This window comes from Schistosoma mansoni, chromosome 6 (assembly GCF_000237925.1).
Source record: "Schistosoma mansoni strain Puerto Rico chromosome 6, complete genome".
Taxonomy (NCBI): domain Eukaryota; kingdom Metazoa; phylum Platyhelminthes; class Trematoda; order Strigeidida; family Schistosomatidae; genus Schistosoma; species Schistosoma mansoni.
Window position 1 is genome coordinate 4,666,577 of NC_031500.1, and position 15,327 is coordinate 4,681,903.

General features: G+C 33.1%; 1 protein-coding gene across 1 annotated transcript; it reads right to left on the reverse strand.

Annotated features, from left to right (window-relative positions):
- Nucleotides 1–9,733: 9,733 nt before the first annotated feature.
- On the reverse strand, nt 9,734–14,207 carry Smp_176720 (lipoma hmgic fusion partner-like protein 4; the record flags this gene model as incomplete). Its single annotated transcript, XM_018798019.1, has 3 exons — nt 9,734–10,494; nt 11,399–11,500; nt 14,138–14,207. 3 exons carry the CDS (start codon nt 14,205–14,207, stop codon nt 9,914–9,916), a joined length of 753 nt encoding a protein of 250 aa, XP_018653003.1. The 3' UTR covers nt 9,734–9,913.
- Nucleotides 14,208–15,327: the final 1,120 nt, after the last annotated feature.

Here is a 15,327-nt window from a genome sequence, read left to right on the forward strand (position 1 = left end):
TCAACAATTCCAATCAAAATGGAACAAAATTAAAATGAATAACAATACAAAACTATTTCTTATATTTAATTCAATTGAATTTGTCCATCTTTATTTATTGACCAATCATGGCTTACCTCCAGCCGATATATAAGATTGTTTTTATTTTCTCAATTCTAAATATACTACTAATTAGTAATCTAAACTCTTATAAATCAAAAAACACCATGTATATTATCCTTTTTTTTTCTTTTTTTTTTAAAACTAAATTTAGGTAAAAATATCAACAAAACATTCAAAATTAAAATCAATAAAATCAATCAATCATAATGAAAATAAAAAATCATATCAAATTAATTCTAATTTAATTAATTCATCACCAATTATAAAATCAATAAAAAAAACAAAATCTATTCAACAAAAAAATAAACAATCAATAAATATTGATTCATGTCATATATTAATTGAACCATTATATCAAGAATTATTATTAAGTAAACAACCTAAAAAATCAGCATTAAAAATCAATAATTCAATCATAAATAATAATAATTTAATAAATTCAAATAAACAATTAAAAATAACAACATTTTTAAATCATAAAAAACAGAATATAATCAATAATAAATCAATAAAACAATCTAATGATAATAAACAACAACAACAACATCATCATTATTATCATGATCAAATTAATCAATCCAATCAAAAATTATGGTATTATAAAAATATTTTAAATAAATGTTTATCATGTTTTAAATGTATGTTACCATGTCAACAAAAACAATCTTTAATAAATATGAATAAAATATTATCGAATTCAAAGAAATGTAAATCAATAAGATTTATGAATACTACTAATACTACTCATAATAATAATAGTAGTGCATTATATGAATCAAAAATTGATGCATATAGTCGATTAATTTTTCCAATATCATTTTTTGTTTTTTTATTTATTTATTGGTTTTTTTATTTAATATTAGCTAAAGATTAATTTTTTTTTGAAAAGAAAAATAAAGAGAAAAGAACAGAAAAAGTAAATAATAATAATAATGAGAACAATGTAATTGTTGTATTTGATATGTTTGTCAATTACAGTAGGACGATAATCATGATGATAATGATGATGGTGACGGTAATGGTAATGGTGTTAGTGATGTTGATAGTGATGATGTTGATGATGATAATCAGTGATAAATCAATAATTTTTAAATGGTAAATTATCAGTGAATATTGAATAAACACTAATTAATTAATGTTACATAGAATTATTATTACTTATTGTCTTTCAGTTAATTAGTACCTTTTATACAAACATATATATATAGATATAGATATATATAGATATAGATATCTTGATATAAAACTGTATGCTTATGACTATATGAATGTGATATACATACATATATAATTCTAAATGGATACTATTTAGCTCAATTAGTTAGATTCATTAAATTTATCTATATTTCTTTGATTTTCTTATCATCTTCAACATTCAATAATAATTTATCTTAAGTTCTTTCAACTCTTCTTTCTCTTTCTCCTTCTTCTTCTTCTTCTTCTTCTTCTTCTACTACTACTTTCTTCGACGAAATCTGGTTATATACAGACTCCTTGTTATATCATAATTGCATGCCATTGCATATACTTAAACACATATAAGTGATTACAAGAAAGAAATCGATTAATGATTAACATTCAAATCATTTATCATACATAATTTGAATGGTAAATATAGACATTCAAAGGAATACAACAGTATTATTGTTATTATTATTATCTTTCTTCTGTAAACTAATGTTAATAATAATGATAATTTTTACAAGGATTACAGTAATAATATAATTATGAGTATTAAGAGTTATGAATTATCGGTTGATTTCTTTGTTTGTTTTTCCTTTTTTTCTGTATTTTAGATTGATCACCTCTCTTTTTTTTTATCTTTTCGTCATTTCCTTTTCCCCTTCTTTCTATAGTTCAAAGAGAAAAAGAATGTTTTTCTTAAGTAATTCTTCCTTTTTCAGCTTGTTTTGTCTTGTTTAACTTCCTCTAAGGAAAAATGTACAGTTGAGTGTTGTTGTTATTGTTGTTGATATTAATACTAATACCAAAATTGTTTGTTCTATGAATGTTTATGTGTATGAGAGGATAAGAAGTTAGTGTGTATGCGTGTGGGTAGATGGATATTTGATTAGGGATAGAATAAGATCAAGACAGTAAATTACTTGCTTATTTTGATGTTATGAAATGAAACTCAACGGATTTCTACTCAATGTTTTGAAGGTTAAACATTCCCTGGAAGAACTGAAGATCCTTGTTCCGATCCTTGGTGAGGCCCTTAATACTTAGTGCTAATGAGTTCCGAATCAGGGCGAAACAATTGTTCATTACTTGCTGGTTTCTAGTGATTTTTTAACCAAAGTTGGTCCAGTAAGTAAAATTTTTAAAAAAGTAATAATCATGCCCATGATATGACCCTAAACTGTGAATAACAACTATGAGTTACAAGACAGTTTATAGCATGAACTGAGATTAATTGAAGAATAATTAGAATACTAAACAGTATGGAATAAATAGTCCTCAGTCATGTTATATTCTCTCAGATCAATGGTTTAATTGTGAATATCTCTCTGTCATTCTACACAATATCAACAGTGTTTATTTCATGTAAACATGAACTTTCTGATTATTTCACAAGCATTAAATCAATCTTCTCTGATAAAATTATGTCTAACTGATTTTCTTCAAAATTTTATTGTTTTTATGTGGTCTTATATTCCTGTCGACCTATTCTTTCGGTTAATCAATGAACATGAGACTAATTGGTCTCATCCATATTGACTTTCTTCATTCGAGGTCATTTAACGATGTATCATCATAACCTCAAAAAGAGTGTTATTCATCTATTCAATTGGCATCCATTGATTCATAGACTGAAATTCGGTCGATCTCTCATACATATTAAATATCATCCTCATTGTTGTATTATTCTACTATCTACCATTTCCTAACTACGATACTTTATTCGAGTCTCCGTAAATCAGAAGAAAAGATTGTGAACCAATAATTTATGTTTCATGAGTCCAACCAGAGCAACCAGAGCAACACTCTTTATAGGTACATGGAACGTCCGGACAATGTGGGAGACAGGAAAGACCAGCCAAATAGCAAAGGAAATGAGGAGATACAACTTGGCAGTACTCGGAATCAGCGAAACCCATTGGACACAAACTGGACAACAAAGGCTAGGTACAGGAGAGATGCTGCTGTACTCCGGTCACGAAGGGGAAAATGCTCCACACACTCAGGGAGTTGCTCTAATTCTGTCCAAAGAAGCACGAAATGCACTTGTGGGATGGGAATCTCATGGACCCAGGATAATCAAAGCATCATTCAGAACAAAGAAGCAAGGGATCACAATGAACGTTATCCAATGTTATGCACCCACCAATGATAGCAACGACGATGATAAAGACCAGTTCTATGAAAGGCTGCAATCAGTCATAGAGACGTGTTCAGGAAAGGACCTCACCATCCTGATGGGAGATCTAAATGCTAAAGTTGTAGTGGACAACACAGGATATGAAGATGTAGTTGGACGACATGGATTAGGACAGAGAAATGAAAATGGGGAGAGACTTGCAAACCTATGTGCATTCAACAAATTGGTTATAGGCGGCACAATATTCCCACACAAGCGCATACACAAAGCTACATGGATCTCACCGGACCAAACCACAGAGAACCAGATAGATCACATCTGTATCAACAAAAACTTCCGAAGATCAATGGAAGATGTGAGAACCCGGAGAGGAGCTGACATAGCTTCAGATCACCACCTGGTTGTGGCCAAGATGAGACTGAAGCTAAAGAAAGACTGGACAACTGGACAAACAGCACTACAAAGGTTCAATACAGCCTTCCTTCGAGATACTGACAAGCTCCATGAATTCAAGATAACTCTCAACAACAGGTTCCAGGCTCTACAGGATCTACTGAAAGAACAAGAAACTACTTTGGAGGACAACTGGAAAGGGGTAAAAGAAGCACTAACTTCAACGTGTCAGGAGGTTCTTGGTCCTAAGAAGCATCATCACAAGGAATGGATTTCTATGGGAACCCTGGACAAAATTCAAGAAAGGAAGAACAAGAAACTAGCAATTAACAACAGCCGAACACGAGCAGAGAAAGTCAAAGCACAAGCAGACTACGCAGAAGCAAACAGGCAAGTGAAGAAAAGCATTAAAGCCGACAAGCAGAAATACATGGGAGAACTAGCAACGACGGCGGAAAAAGCTGCAAGAGAAGGGAATATGAAACAACTATATGATACAACGAAGAAATTGGCAAGGAGATATAGCAAACCAGAGAGACCAGTCAAGGACAAAGAAGGAAAGACAATCACTGAGATTCAAGAACAGAGGAAAAGATGGGCAGAATACTTCGAGGAACTGCTGAATAGACCAGCCCCATTGAATCCACCGAACATCGAAGCAGCACACACTGACCTTCCTATAGATGTCACTCCACCAACGATCGAAGAAGTCAAGATGGCCATCAGACAAATCAAAAGTGGGAAGGCGGCAGGACCTGACAATATACCAGCTGAAGCACTGAAGTCAGACAATGGATTAACTGAAAACGTGCTTCACCTTCTATTCAAGAAGATTTGGGAAGACGAACAAGTGCCAATGGACTGGAAAGAAGGATATCTCATCAAGATACCAAAGAAAGGAGATCTGAGCAAATGTGAGAACTACAGAGGCATCAGTTTGTTATCAGTACCAGGAAAAGTTTTCAACTGAGTGCTGCTGAATCGGATGAAAGACGCAGTAGACGCCGAACTTAGGGATCAACAGGCTGGATTCCGTAAGGATAGGTTGTGCACAGACCAGATTGCGACACTACGGATCATCGTTGAACAATCAGTTGAGTGGAACTCATCAATATACGTCAACTTCATTGACTATGAGAAGGCGTTTGACAGCGTGGATAGGAGAACATTATGGAAACTTCTTCGACACTATGGAGTTCCTGAAAAGATTGTCAACATTATCCAAAACTCATACGATGGACTACAGTGCAAAGTCATGCATGGAGGACAGCTGACAGATGCATTTCCAGTAAGGACCGGAGTCAGACAAGGCTGTCTACTCTCCCCATTCCTCTTCCTTCTAGTGATTGACTGGATTATGAAGAATTCGACATCTGAAGGGAAATACGGAATACAATGGACAGCTCAGAATCAATTAGATGATTTGGACTTCGCAGATGACCTAGCCCTCCTCTCTCATACACACGAACAAATGCAGATGAAGACAGCAAATGTAGCAGCAGCCTCTGCATCGATAGGCCTCCACATTCACAAACGAAAAAGCAAGATTCTCAAATGCAACACGGAGAACACCAACCCAATCACACTTGATGGCGAAACTCTGGAAGAGGTGGAAACATTCAAGTACCTGGGGAGCATCGTTGATAAACAAGGAGGATCGGATGCAGATGTAAAGGCGAGGATTGGCAAAGCAAGGGAAGCATTTTTACAATTGAAGAACATATGGAACTCAAAACAACTCTCAACCAATTTCAAGGTCAGAATGTTTAATACGAACGTCAAGACAGTCCTACTGTATGGAGCTGAAACGTGGAGAACTACTACGACCATCATCAGGAAGGTAGAAGTATTTATAAACAGTTGTCTACGCAAAATACTCAACATCCATTGGCCGGATACTATCAGCAACAGCGTTTTATGGAAGAGGACAAACCAGCTTCCAGCTGAAGAGTAAATTAGGAAAAGACGTTGGGAGTGCATAGGACATACATTAAGGAAATCACCAATGTGTATTACAAGGCAATCCCTAACTTGGAATCCGGAAGGGAAGCGGAAAAGAGGAAGGCCAAAGAACACACTACGCCGGGAAATAAAAGCCGATATGAAAAGGATGAATAGCAACTGGAAAGGAAGGCTCAGGACAGAGTTGGATGGAGAATGCTGGTTAGCGGCCTATGCTCCTCGACGAGGGGTAACAGGCGTAAGTAAGTAAGTAAGTAAGTCCAAATAACAAAGAGTTCGATAGTAAGATAATTTGAGTCTTTATAGAATTTACGTAAGAATCTTCTACCATCTGAATTCGTCCAAAAAACCCTGATTGATAGAATATGGATCAGTCAAATCAACGAATTTTCATTTGACCCTGATCACAGCATGAAATAGTCAGGGCTCCATGTTGCTTATATTTCTCCACTATTACCAATAGTATGTCTCAATTCCGACTAGATTGACTCCACTAGTGTGTGTTAGCGTTTCATCATAATGTTCATGATAAAGTTTATTTTGAAGTTAATCACTGATGAAACTTACATTCATTATTTATGTGAATGGTATTGACAAATAATTTATTCAAATATAAGACATGGTCATTTTCACGATCCCTTATAAATCATTATCTAAACAGTGAAAATTACTAAGTTGAAATACCCTAATCTGAAAAGTGATGTACAAAACTTATATCTACAGAGTTGGAAATAAATTGAGAAATCCGACAAAGCAAAGTAATACATTCAACATATTTATGTTTTGAATCACGGACGGACTTTAGCTGAACAACTACTAGGAATCAGGAAGTACTGAGTAGAATTTCTGTCCCAACGTAGTATTCTCACATGTACCTATCCCAGACTCCACCATAGATCAAACTCAGACTCTTAAGGGCTTGCAGCGAACTCGTAACCACTCTAATACCTGGGTTGGAGTTCAATGGTTTATATTCCTAAATTCAATCAAATCGCAATAGTCCATAAACATCTTTCAACCTCAAACTAAGTTCAATTCATAATATAGGCCAAAAGAATTCAATATTCACTATAAACTGATATATTAATTATATAATTATCAATTAACTGAACAACATACAGTCGTATTCCATCAACTACGAATGATTAAATTTCATCAGAAAATTTAGGTCCATACTTTGTATTTACACATTTAACCTAATATGCGATTGTAGTTTGTATTTATTATACTATTTTTGTTTGTTACAACAAAAGTTAGTACACTTCATAGGGGATTTTTCTCACATTAAGAGATTTGATAATCCTAAATTCAATTATAGTATGATGTCTTATGTGTGCGTTGCTGAGAGATCCCAATGTAGAATAACATAATATCATATTGCTTCTTAGTTTTCAACAGTTTTCCAAGTGATGAAAATTACCCTAAAGTTGTACAAAATCTTCACAAACCCATACCCTATACAAAGAATTTCTTATTACTGAATTTTGTAGCACATATGACATAGTTATGAACATATCGTGAATTTTTATTCATGGTAAGTTTTGGTTGTGAGAACGACCCACGGGTGAACTCAAGGAATCTCAAAGAAGCTCAGAAATAGCCGAAGACATTCGATCCAATCATCCTTTGGAAGAACATTCTAGAATCTGGACGTGTAGCTTCCCAATTGGAAAATGCTGAAGACCACTGTATGCGGATTGGACGACTGTAATGATGATAACATTTTTACTAAAAACTATAAATACCTGACACTTTTTGTACCATAATAGACACTGCTTGGAATAACATTCCTTCTCACTCGTCTTCTGTTTTCTCACTTGAGACTTGGAGGGTTCTATCGTTCAGGTGCTCAAGTAGCACGCAATATAGCAAGAATCTAAGCTCTAGATATAACAGTGGTCATGTAACTGATGTACATAATCCTGTAAACTTTTTAATTAGGATAACAACACAATAATGGAAGGCGAATCTCCTTGCTGCTTTTATGTTCTGATTGACCGTCGAGGATAGGAGGTTGTTGCACTATTAGAATTTACGATCTGACTATCGTTTTCGCAGTCAGTCGTATTCATGATTAAAGAGGTTTTTGGTCTAATACGCGTAAAGCAAACTTCTCATCAGTGGACTCTATCATCTAGTGATCTGATCAAATGAATATATATAAGATCGAGGTTCACAACAATTTAACATTTTATTAAAGTTGAACATTTAATTCCATTTCCAGTACATATAGAATTTCTAATAAAAATCTTTGTTTATTACGATTACAGATTCCAAAAAGGTTTCTCTCATTTGACCAACTTGTTGTCATAAACAAGTTATCCCTAAGGTTACGTATTAATTTAATGTGACAGTTTTTTTCTTATCAATCCACTGTAAACATTTACTAGATAATAATCAATAGAAGGAAATCTGTATACCATTGAGTATATCCGTTAGTGAAAAAGAAAATCTCCATGTTTCCATAATGAAATGAGTCTCCTCACGCTGAACCATGTCACAGTTTTTACCTTCGAGTTCTATTTCAATTATAACATATATATTATGCTGGGATTTCAGACTATTAAATGGCGAAACGTAGAACTGAGTAAATACTTAGAGCTTATTACATATTTCTTAATTGAGTTGATTAATACGAGGAATAAAAATCGAACACAATTTTTTCTCCCTCGTAAAAGAACGCTATATTGATAATTATTATAAACCCTGATGTCTGATCCAGATATATATACATACACTTCCTACATGTTATCCCAACTACCAACGAGCAAGGGAGGACTGAGCAATGACTAAAAAAGTCTAATTAGCAATCCGAATAATTTGTAAATAGAGTATAAGTATAAGTATTCATCAATCATTCTAACCAAGACAACGACATATAGGCTTAGACTGACTAACAACATAACGGACTTTCTTGAACAGCCTGTCTTCTTTGGGATCCCTTAATTACTTTTTAACCTTGAAATGGCTTGTAAGCACAGGCACTCAATATAACTAGACTCAGTCAGCTTATCAGTACCTTATTTAATATGATTTATTTATCGTGTCCGAATTTATGTTATCCACTTAAAAGTACATATTCTTTTCTTGGAGGTCATAGATACTACTACTGACTAGTTATTTAAAAACCGAAATAGATAGAGCATGGTTTTAATCTTTAACCCATTGGTTAAAAGATAAGTACTACAACCATTAGTCCACAATTTTTAAAACCAGTTACAATTATACCATATGAAGTTGCTCTTTGAGTTTGAAAGGAAACCTAATTTGTGAGAGAATTCAAACAGCACTGTTGTAAAACATTAACTGTAAACTGGATTATTAATTCAGTTAATTGTTGACTTGGAATAGGTTTATGCAGAAACTATTACAAACTAATTGGAAGTACTCCATTCAGAGAAGTTCAGAATATTTCGTTTTATTCAGCTGAAATCAAACACATAACAAGATAACTTGGTGGATGTTTCTCAACTTTTACTCTCATAAAAAATTAAATGTATCAGTCTGTGAAATGACTTCTCTAATAGGTCATACTTTGATAAATAGAAAAAAACAAGAGGTCAAAACCGACATAAGCAAAGTTGATTGTTTGACTCAATATATGAAGCTTTCAGTAACTTTATTGAAGGTTACTGAAAGTTATTTGACTGATGCATTAAGTATACTTGTAAGTAAAATTAACTGAACCCCTTATAAACTCATACAATTGCCAACATTCAGAATTATCAATGGTTGATCATAAGATGTTATGATCACCCATTACTGCCCTTCATTAAGAAATATTAGATAACTCTAACAATGTGCCCACGTTCCGATACTGCTGTACTTACTATACATGAATGTCCGTAGAATTTTAACCTTGCATTTTGTTTAACTACTTATATAGCATACAAGTAGTCTACTTCATATATGTATTTCAAAAGAATGTAGAATGCTCAATGAAAAATTCTTGAGAGATACATATAATTATATATTATCATTTCGTCAATGAAATATATATATAGGATAAAGTCGGTGTACATGAAACACTTTTTAAACTTAGGTAGGAACTATGCAAATAGTTCATGTGTTATGAATTAATACATAATGTGAAAGATCATATAAGATATTATGAATTTGTTCCAAATCATTCATCTAATTGTTGCTTTTACTGTTTTCTATGTTTTGCATCAAATTTCTGGAAATATCCGATTTCATTGGATTAACAATTCCAGATTTCTTCTCTGTCCCAACCGATGAAGTATCATCTAAACTTCCTTGACTATAGCCTAATTGATTATCTCCATTATAATAACCACCGGAATAGGAAGATAAATTATAATCCGGGTGTATTAATAGCACTGGTCCATGTGATTGCTGTTGAATGGGTGTGTTTAAACAAGCCCAAGTTTTTAACCATGGTGATTCCAAATCAACATGATGAATACGTGGATCAGATGTGCGTAAACTAGTCGATACAGTTTCAACTGATGGTGGTCCACCTGGTGTAGCTGGTGCTACAATTGTTGGCGTCATTGACAAATCATGGGTTAAAAAATGTGGTATTAATCCATCATCTGTTTGGTTTTTATTAAATTTAGTACGCTGAGATTTGTTATTTTGTTTAATTTCAAATAGTATCTTTGGAAAGCATAGATTTGGAAAGACAGAACTAAAGATTGACAATAAACCGCTCATTATTGTGATGACATAGGCCCATCCAAGTTGACAGTGACCTAAAAGAGAAGTTTCACAAGTAAAATGCAGAGAAATTGACAAATTAATCTACAGTCGAGTTGGATTGATAATTATCAAATTTCACTGGTATATCTAAAAATAACTAGAATCTGTCCAGTTAGAAAGTAGATATCGAAAGGATGTAACTGTCGGTAACCACCAAAATGTTTAACCCTTAATTAAATTTTAAAGGATCCGGAAATTGTGGGAACATCTCCAGACACCAACTGGATAGCCATTAAATAACACAGAGAATCGGATAAATATTTCGTTTGAGCTTAACTGAAGATATGAAATTTGGTCAAGTGGATGCCGGTTCCATAGACGGATAGTATTATGCAGAACACGAGACTTTTGACTTCACATAGAATAAAACAACTGTTCAGTGTTATTTCATTTTCGTTAATAATTCCAAATCTCGTAATAACTCACCTTATTCAAGTTAACACCAATTAGTGTCACTGTGATGGATGACTATTCATAATTCAGTATTAATGTAACCGTTAGAACGTGATAATATCACATTATTCCTATTGGTTATTACGGGATGAAAAACTACTATATATACTGTGATGTAGATTCATTTCATTGTCTTTTCTTCAGAAATAAAAGTTTTCTGGTCTTTTATAGGTTGGTCACCTTAGCATTTTGTTCAGCTAATTAGGAATGGAAGAAATCTGTAGTTCTTATGAAGGTCTCTAATTCGATGTTTGCTGAAGCTGTGGGTGAGCACTGATGAAGAGATGCATTCTATGGCGAATTAGTTCACCAATACTCCCTGATTTTCAATGGTACATCAGCTCAGATGAATCTATTATGTTGAAACATTATTCTAATTATCACTATTCCTACTTCGATACATTCATTTAATAGTAAAGTGCACAAAAATCAAAGAATACTTACCTAGATCGAATCGTGAACGCCTTTCACCACATAGTTGAACAATTTCATCGTTATCAGACCACCCAATAGGAAACAGGATGCAACATAAAAGGATCATAAGACCTTTTAAAAACAAAAGAAAAAAACTTCATTTCTAGATGTGGTATAGATTGCTGAAAACAAATAGAGTAGTATTAAAATATTTTCATAAAGTGATATTACCAATGATAATGAATGATGGTTGTGCAATATCAAGGATAAGTTTCAGTCAAACATATAGTTGGTTAGTTGGCTTCTACTCAGTGATCTGAAGACCAAGCGTTCTCTGTAGGGTCTGAAGGTTCTGGAGTTGATCTATAGCGAAGTTATGGACACGCATTGCTGAGGAGTCCCATGATAGAATGAAACACCTGTCCACTGATTCCTAGTTTTCGATAGTCATTTAACTCATGTCAGTCCGTGGTGTAAAACAAATTCTTTTGATCATATAAATGTATAATGATTTCGACCAGAAATGAACATAGAACAGTAATATTAGATTGACAATGTTGAAATAATTCCGAATTTTGTTGACAATGATTTTCACAAAACAGTGTCATTTGACGACGAGAAGAGTAATGATATAAGCTTCTTTAAAAGTATACATTTCATAATATTACAATTTAAATAACTGAAATAAAGGTTAACTAAGTCTCTAATCAATTTCATTCAATCAATGTTACTGATGAAGTCTAACTATATGAGCTATTCAAATCTAATACAGTGAACTGAAGAAGAACAAAGTGGTTGAGAGATCTAACAGTCTTAGTTTTGATCTTTAACACGATTAGGATTAATCGTTGTTGAGAAATATCAAAATAAAATAAAATAATCATATAATTCTCTCTAATTGTTAACAGCTTTCAAATGAGATTTCAATCCATAACGAAAACTTCTTCGAACTATAACATAGACACAGAGTGAAATTTCCTTTTATTCAAATTCTTGAAAGCATTCTCCTCAGTCTTATTGCATAACCAATATAAATTTTTATGTAGTCAACAAAAAAAGGAAAGATTATATGCACTATAAAGAAATTTAAATTTCTTCCTCACACTAAATATATGCCGGCACAGTGGTCTGCAGGTTAACCGTTCGCTCACGAGAATGAAGGTCCTGGGTTCGAGCCCCACATGCGGGATCGTAGATGAGCACTGCTGAGGAGTCACGTGCTTGGACGAACTGTCCGCCCAGTGCTTCCAGGTTTTAAATGGTGATTTAGCTTATATTGACTCCTGAATTCAACTATTAAAATTCCTACAATCTCCACGGATCCCCATTCTGATAATAAACACCATATATACGAGTGCGTGTGTGCGTACATCCATTGACAAGATATAAATCAAACTTAATTTATGTTCATAATATTAGTCAAGACAAAATGAAACAATTTTGTTATCCAAGTTAACACAGGGAAGAATATGGAAAAAAAATAAATCTATGTCAATAACTGTTTACTTGAAAGAGAAAAAAATCTATACATAATGATGGATCCAATGATAATCAATACATTGATAAAGTAATCAGTAAATTTACATCAAAAATAGCCCAATCCTAAATGTCTTCGGTATAACATAGTTACAATAAATAAACAACCTAATCCGTGAGTTATATTCTTTGTATAAAGAGAAAAATCAACTTTGATGTTAAATATAGGAAACTAACATTTCTACAATTTAGAATACATTAACATCAATATTATGGTGTGATCTACTTATATCCATATAAGTAGTATACGGTGATGGTCAGATACAGAATGTATTTTGGCAGAAGATGGATAGGGAAAGTACCGGAACTAAGCGCAATCAATATGAAAATGCATGAAAAATGAAATCAGAGAAGATGGACTGATATTTGCAGAAGGAACAGTTAAGATTGAGACAATTGATTGTTATTTTGCAAATTAACTGTTTACTATATGGTTATCAGAATTTAGTGAAATAGTCTGTAATTTGTGTTTAAAAACATTCGATTGTTCCCACACTTGTACTTGTTCTCTACAATATCTGTTATTTTAGAGTTAAGTAGACATTTTCCGACATTGATAGAAACAGGTTAAAAGTTGATGATACACATTCAGCAAATCAGATATAAACTTGAAAAGAACAAGCACAACGATTTAAGTAGTATAGCATGAATTCAATTGATTTCGTTTGGTTCGCGTCAGTTACTTACAACCGGTAATATTTAACAAATGTAGTTATAAAGTGGGTTGGAATTAATTACATAAGGGAGTTTGATTGGAAGTTGATATGATCACATATCATTATGGTAAAGAAAGGGTGTGAATAAATTTAATAAACAAAATAAGCAAATATCATACATGAAAGAACATTCTACAACAATGGTATTGACAAAAGTTTAAAGGGATAGTAACTAGTGGTTACGCAATGAATAAACGCTGATAAGTAGTGCTTTGTTTGCTTGCTATGTTCTTATTCTGACCGGCTACCGTGCTAGAAGAAAGTTGTACTTCTGGTCCAGTAGGGATAGGAGTTGTAACCAACCCCTCAAGGTTATTTGTTACTGGCCAAAGAGTGTCATTGGTTGAAATGAAAGATGTATGGTCTGATAGAGATGAAGTGTAGTCGTATTAATTAATTTTCCTTATTTGGTAGTTTGATTAAAAGACTGAAAAACATAACAGGATAAGTTAGTGAAGTTAGTTGGAACAGGTTTGGATTCTACAGGAAGCTTCAGTTCCCATAAGACTCCAGATACTTCTTGTAAGAAATCGAGGTGCGAAGTCTCTGTCGACTATCACAAGCCACTTAAGATCATTGTTACTCATACTCAATTTATTAAACTTATATGGTAAGTTAGATCTAAAGTAATTGAACGAATGATGATTGATTTATGCTGGTACATCGTTTGAACAAACTCCTAACGAGTAACTTGTGATCAAAGTATTACACCGCTTTTTCATCCTTCCCAATTTATACTTTTGAAAAAAAATGCAGAATTGTATTCCTTGGTATTGTTTGTTTGAATCTTCCCATTGATGTTTAGGACTACAATTGATCGGTTTCTTATTGGCATATGTGCATAACTAATTCCGTTTCACTGACACAAGTCAGTTGTCTTTGTCTGATAAAATTATGACTCATGAAAATACAGTTAACTTGGGTAGAAATAATCATTATTCCTTATTCATCAATGTGTTATTTCGTTCAATTTCCTCTTAAAAGTGAGGAGTACCATTTACAATTGTTATGATTCATGATGTCTTATATATTGATGATGAGATTCTTCAGCTACAAATGGGATCTATGCGAGCTAGATACATAGGACTACTAATACTTAGTCTTTCAACTATAATAAATGACACAACTGAAAAAACGGAACAGTTGACTATAAATTCCCTATAAGTTTGAACAGAAAGAAATCATGAACACCAGAAAATGATTTATATTAATTTAAGTTCAAAGCATCAATTTTCTCAAGATAACAAGTACGTTTTGTTGACTTGTACCAACTAGAGCCAAACCTAGGCCAAAAAAGATACCTCAAATCACCAATAACCCTGATGATCCTGAGTTTGATCGGTCGTAGAATCGTATGTGGGCAGTGCTGAGGATGCCTACAACTAAGATGATACATTCATCCAGAATTTCCTACTTTTCTACGATTGTTTAGCTCGATTCAGTTTATTATGTAAACTGAATATTGACCAACTTAATTCTAATAATATGTTAGTGATAAAGACTTAAAAAAACTCAGTTATCTAGTCCATACCTTTAAGCCACTATTTTATTTCATCGTGCCTAGTAAAGCTATTCAGTCACCGAAACCAAATTAGGTAGAGCGGGCTTAAAACCTTTAACTTAATAATTAAAATTTAAGTAAATTAACACCTTTTATCGATGAAAACACTCGATTGTTTAAAACTAACTGTTGTTTCAAAGTGTTCA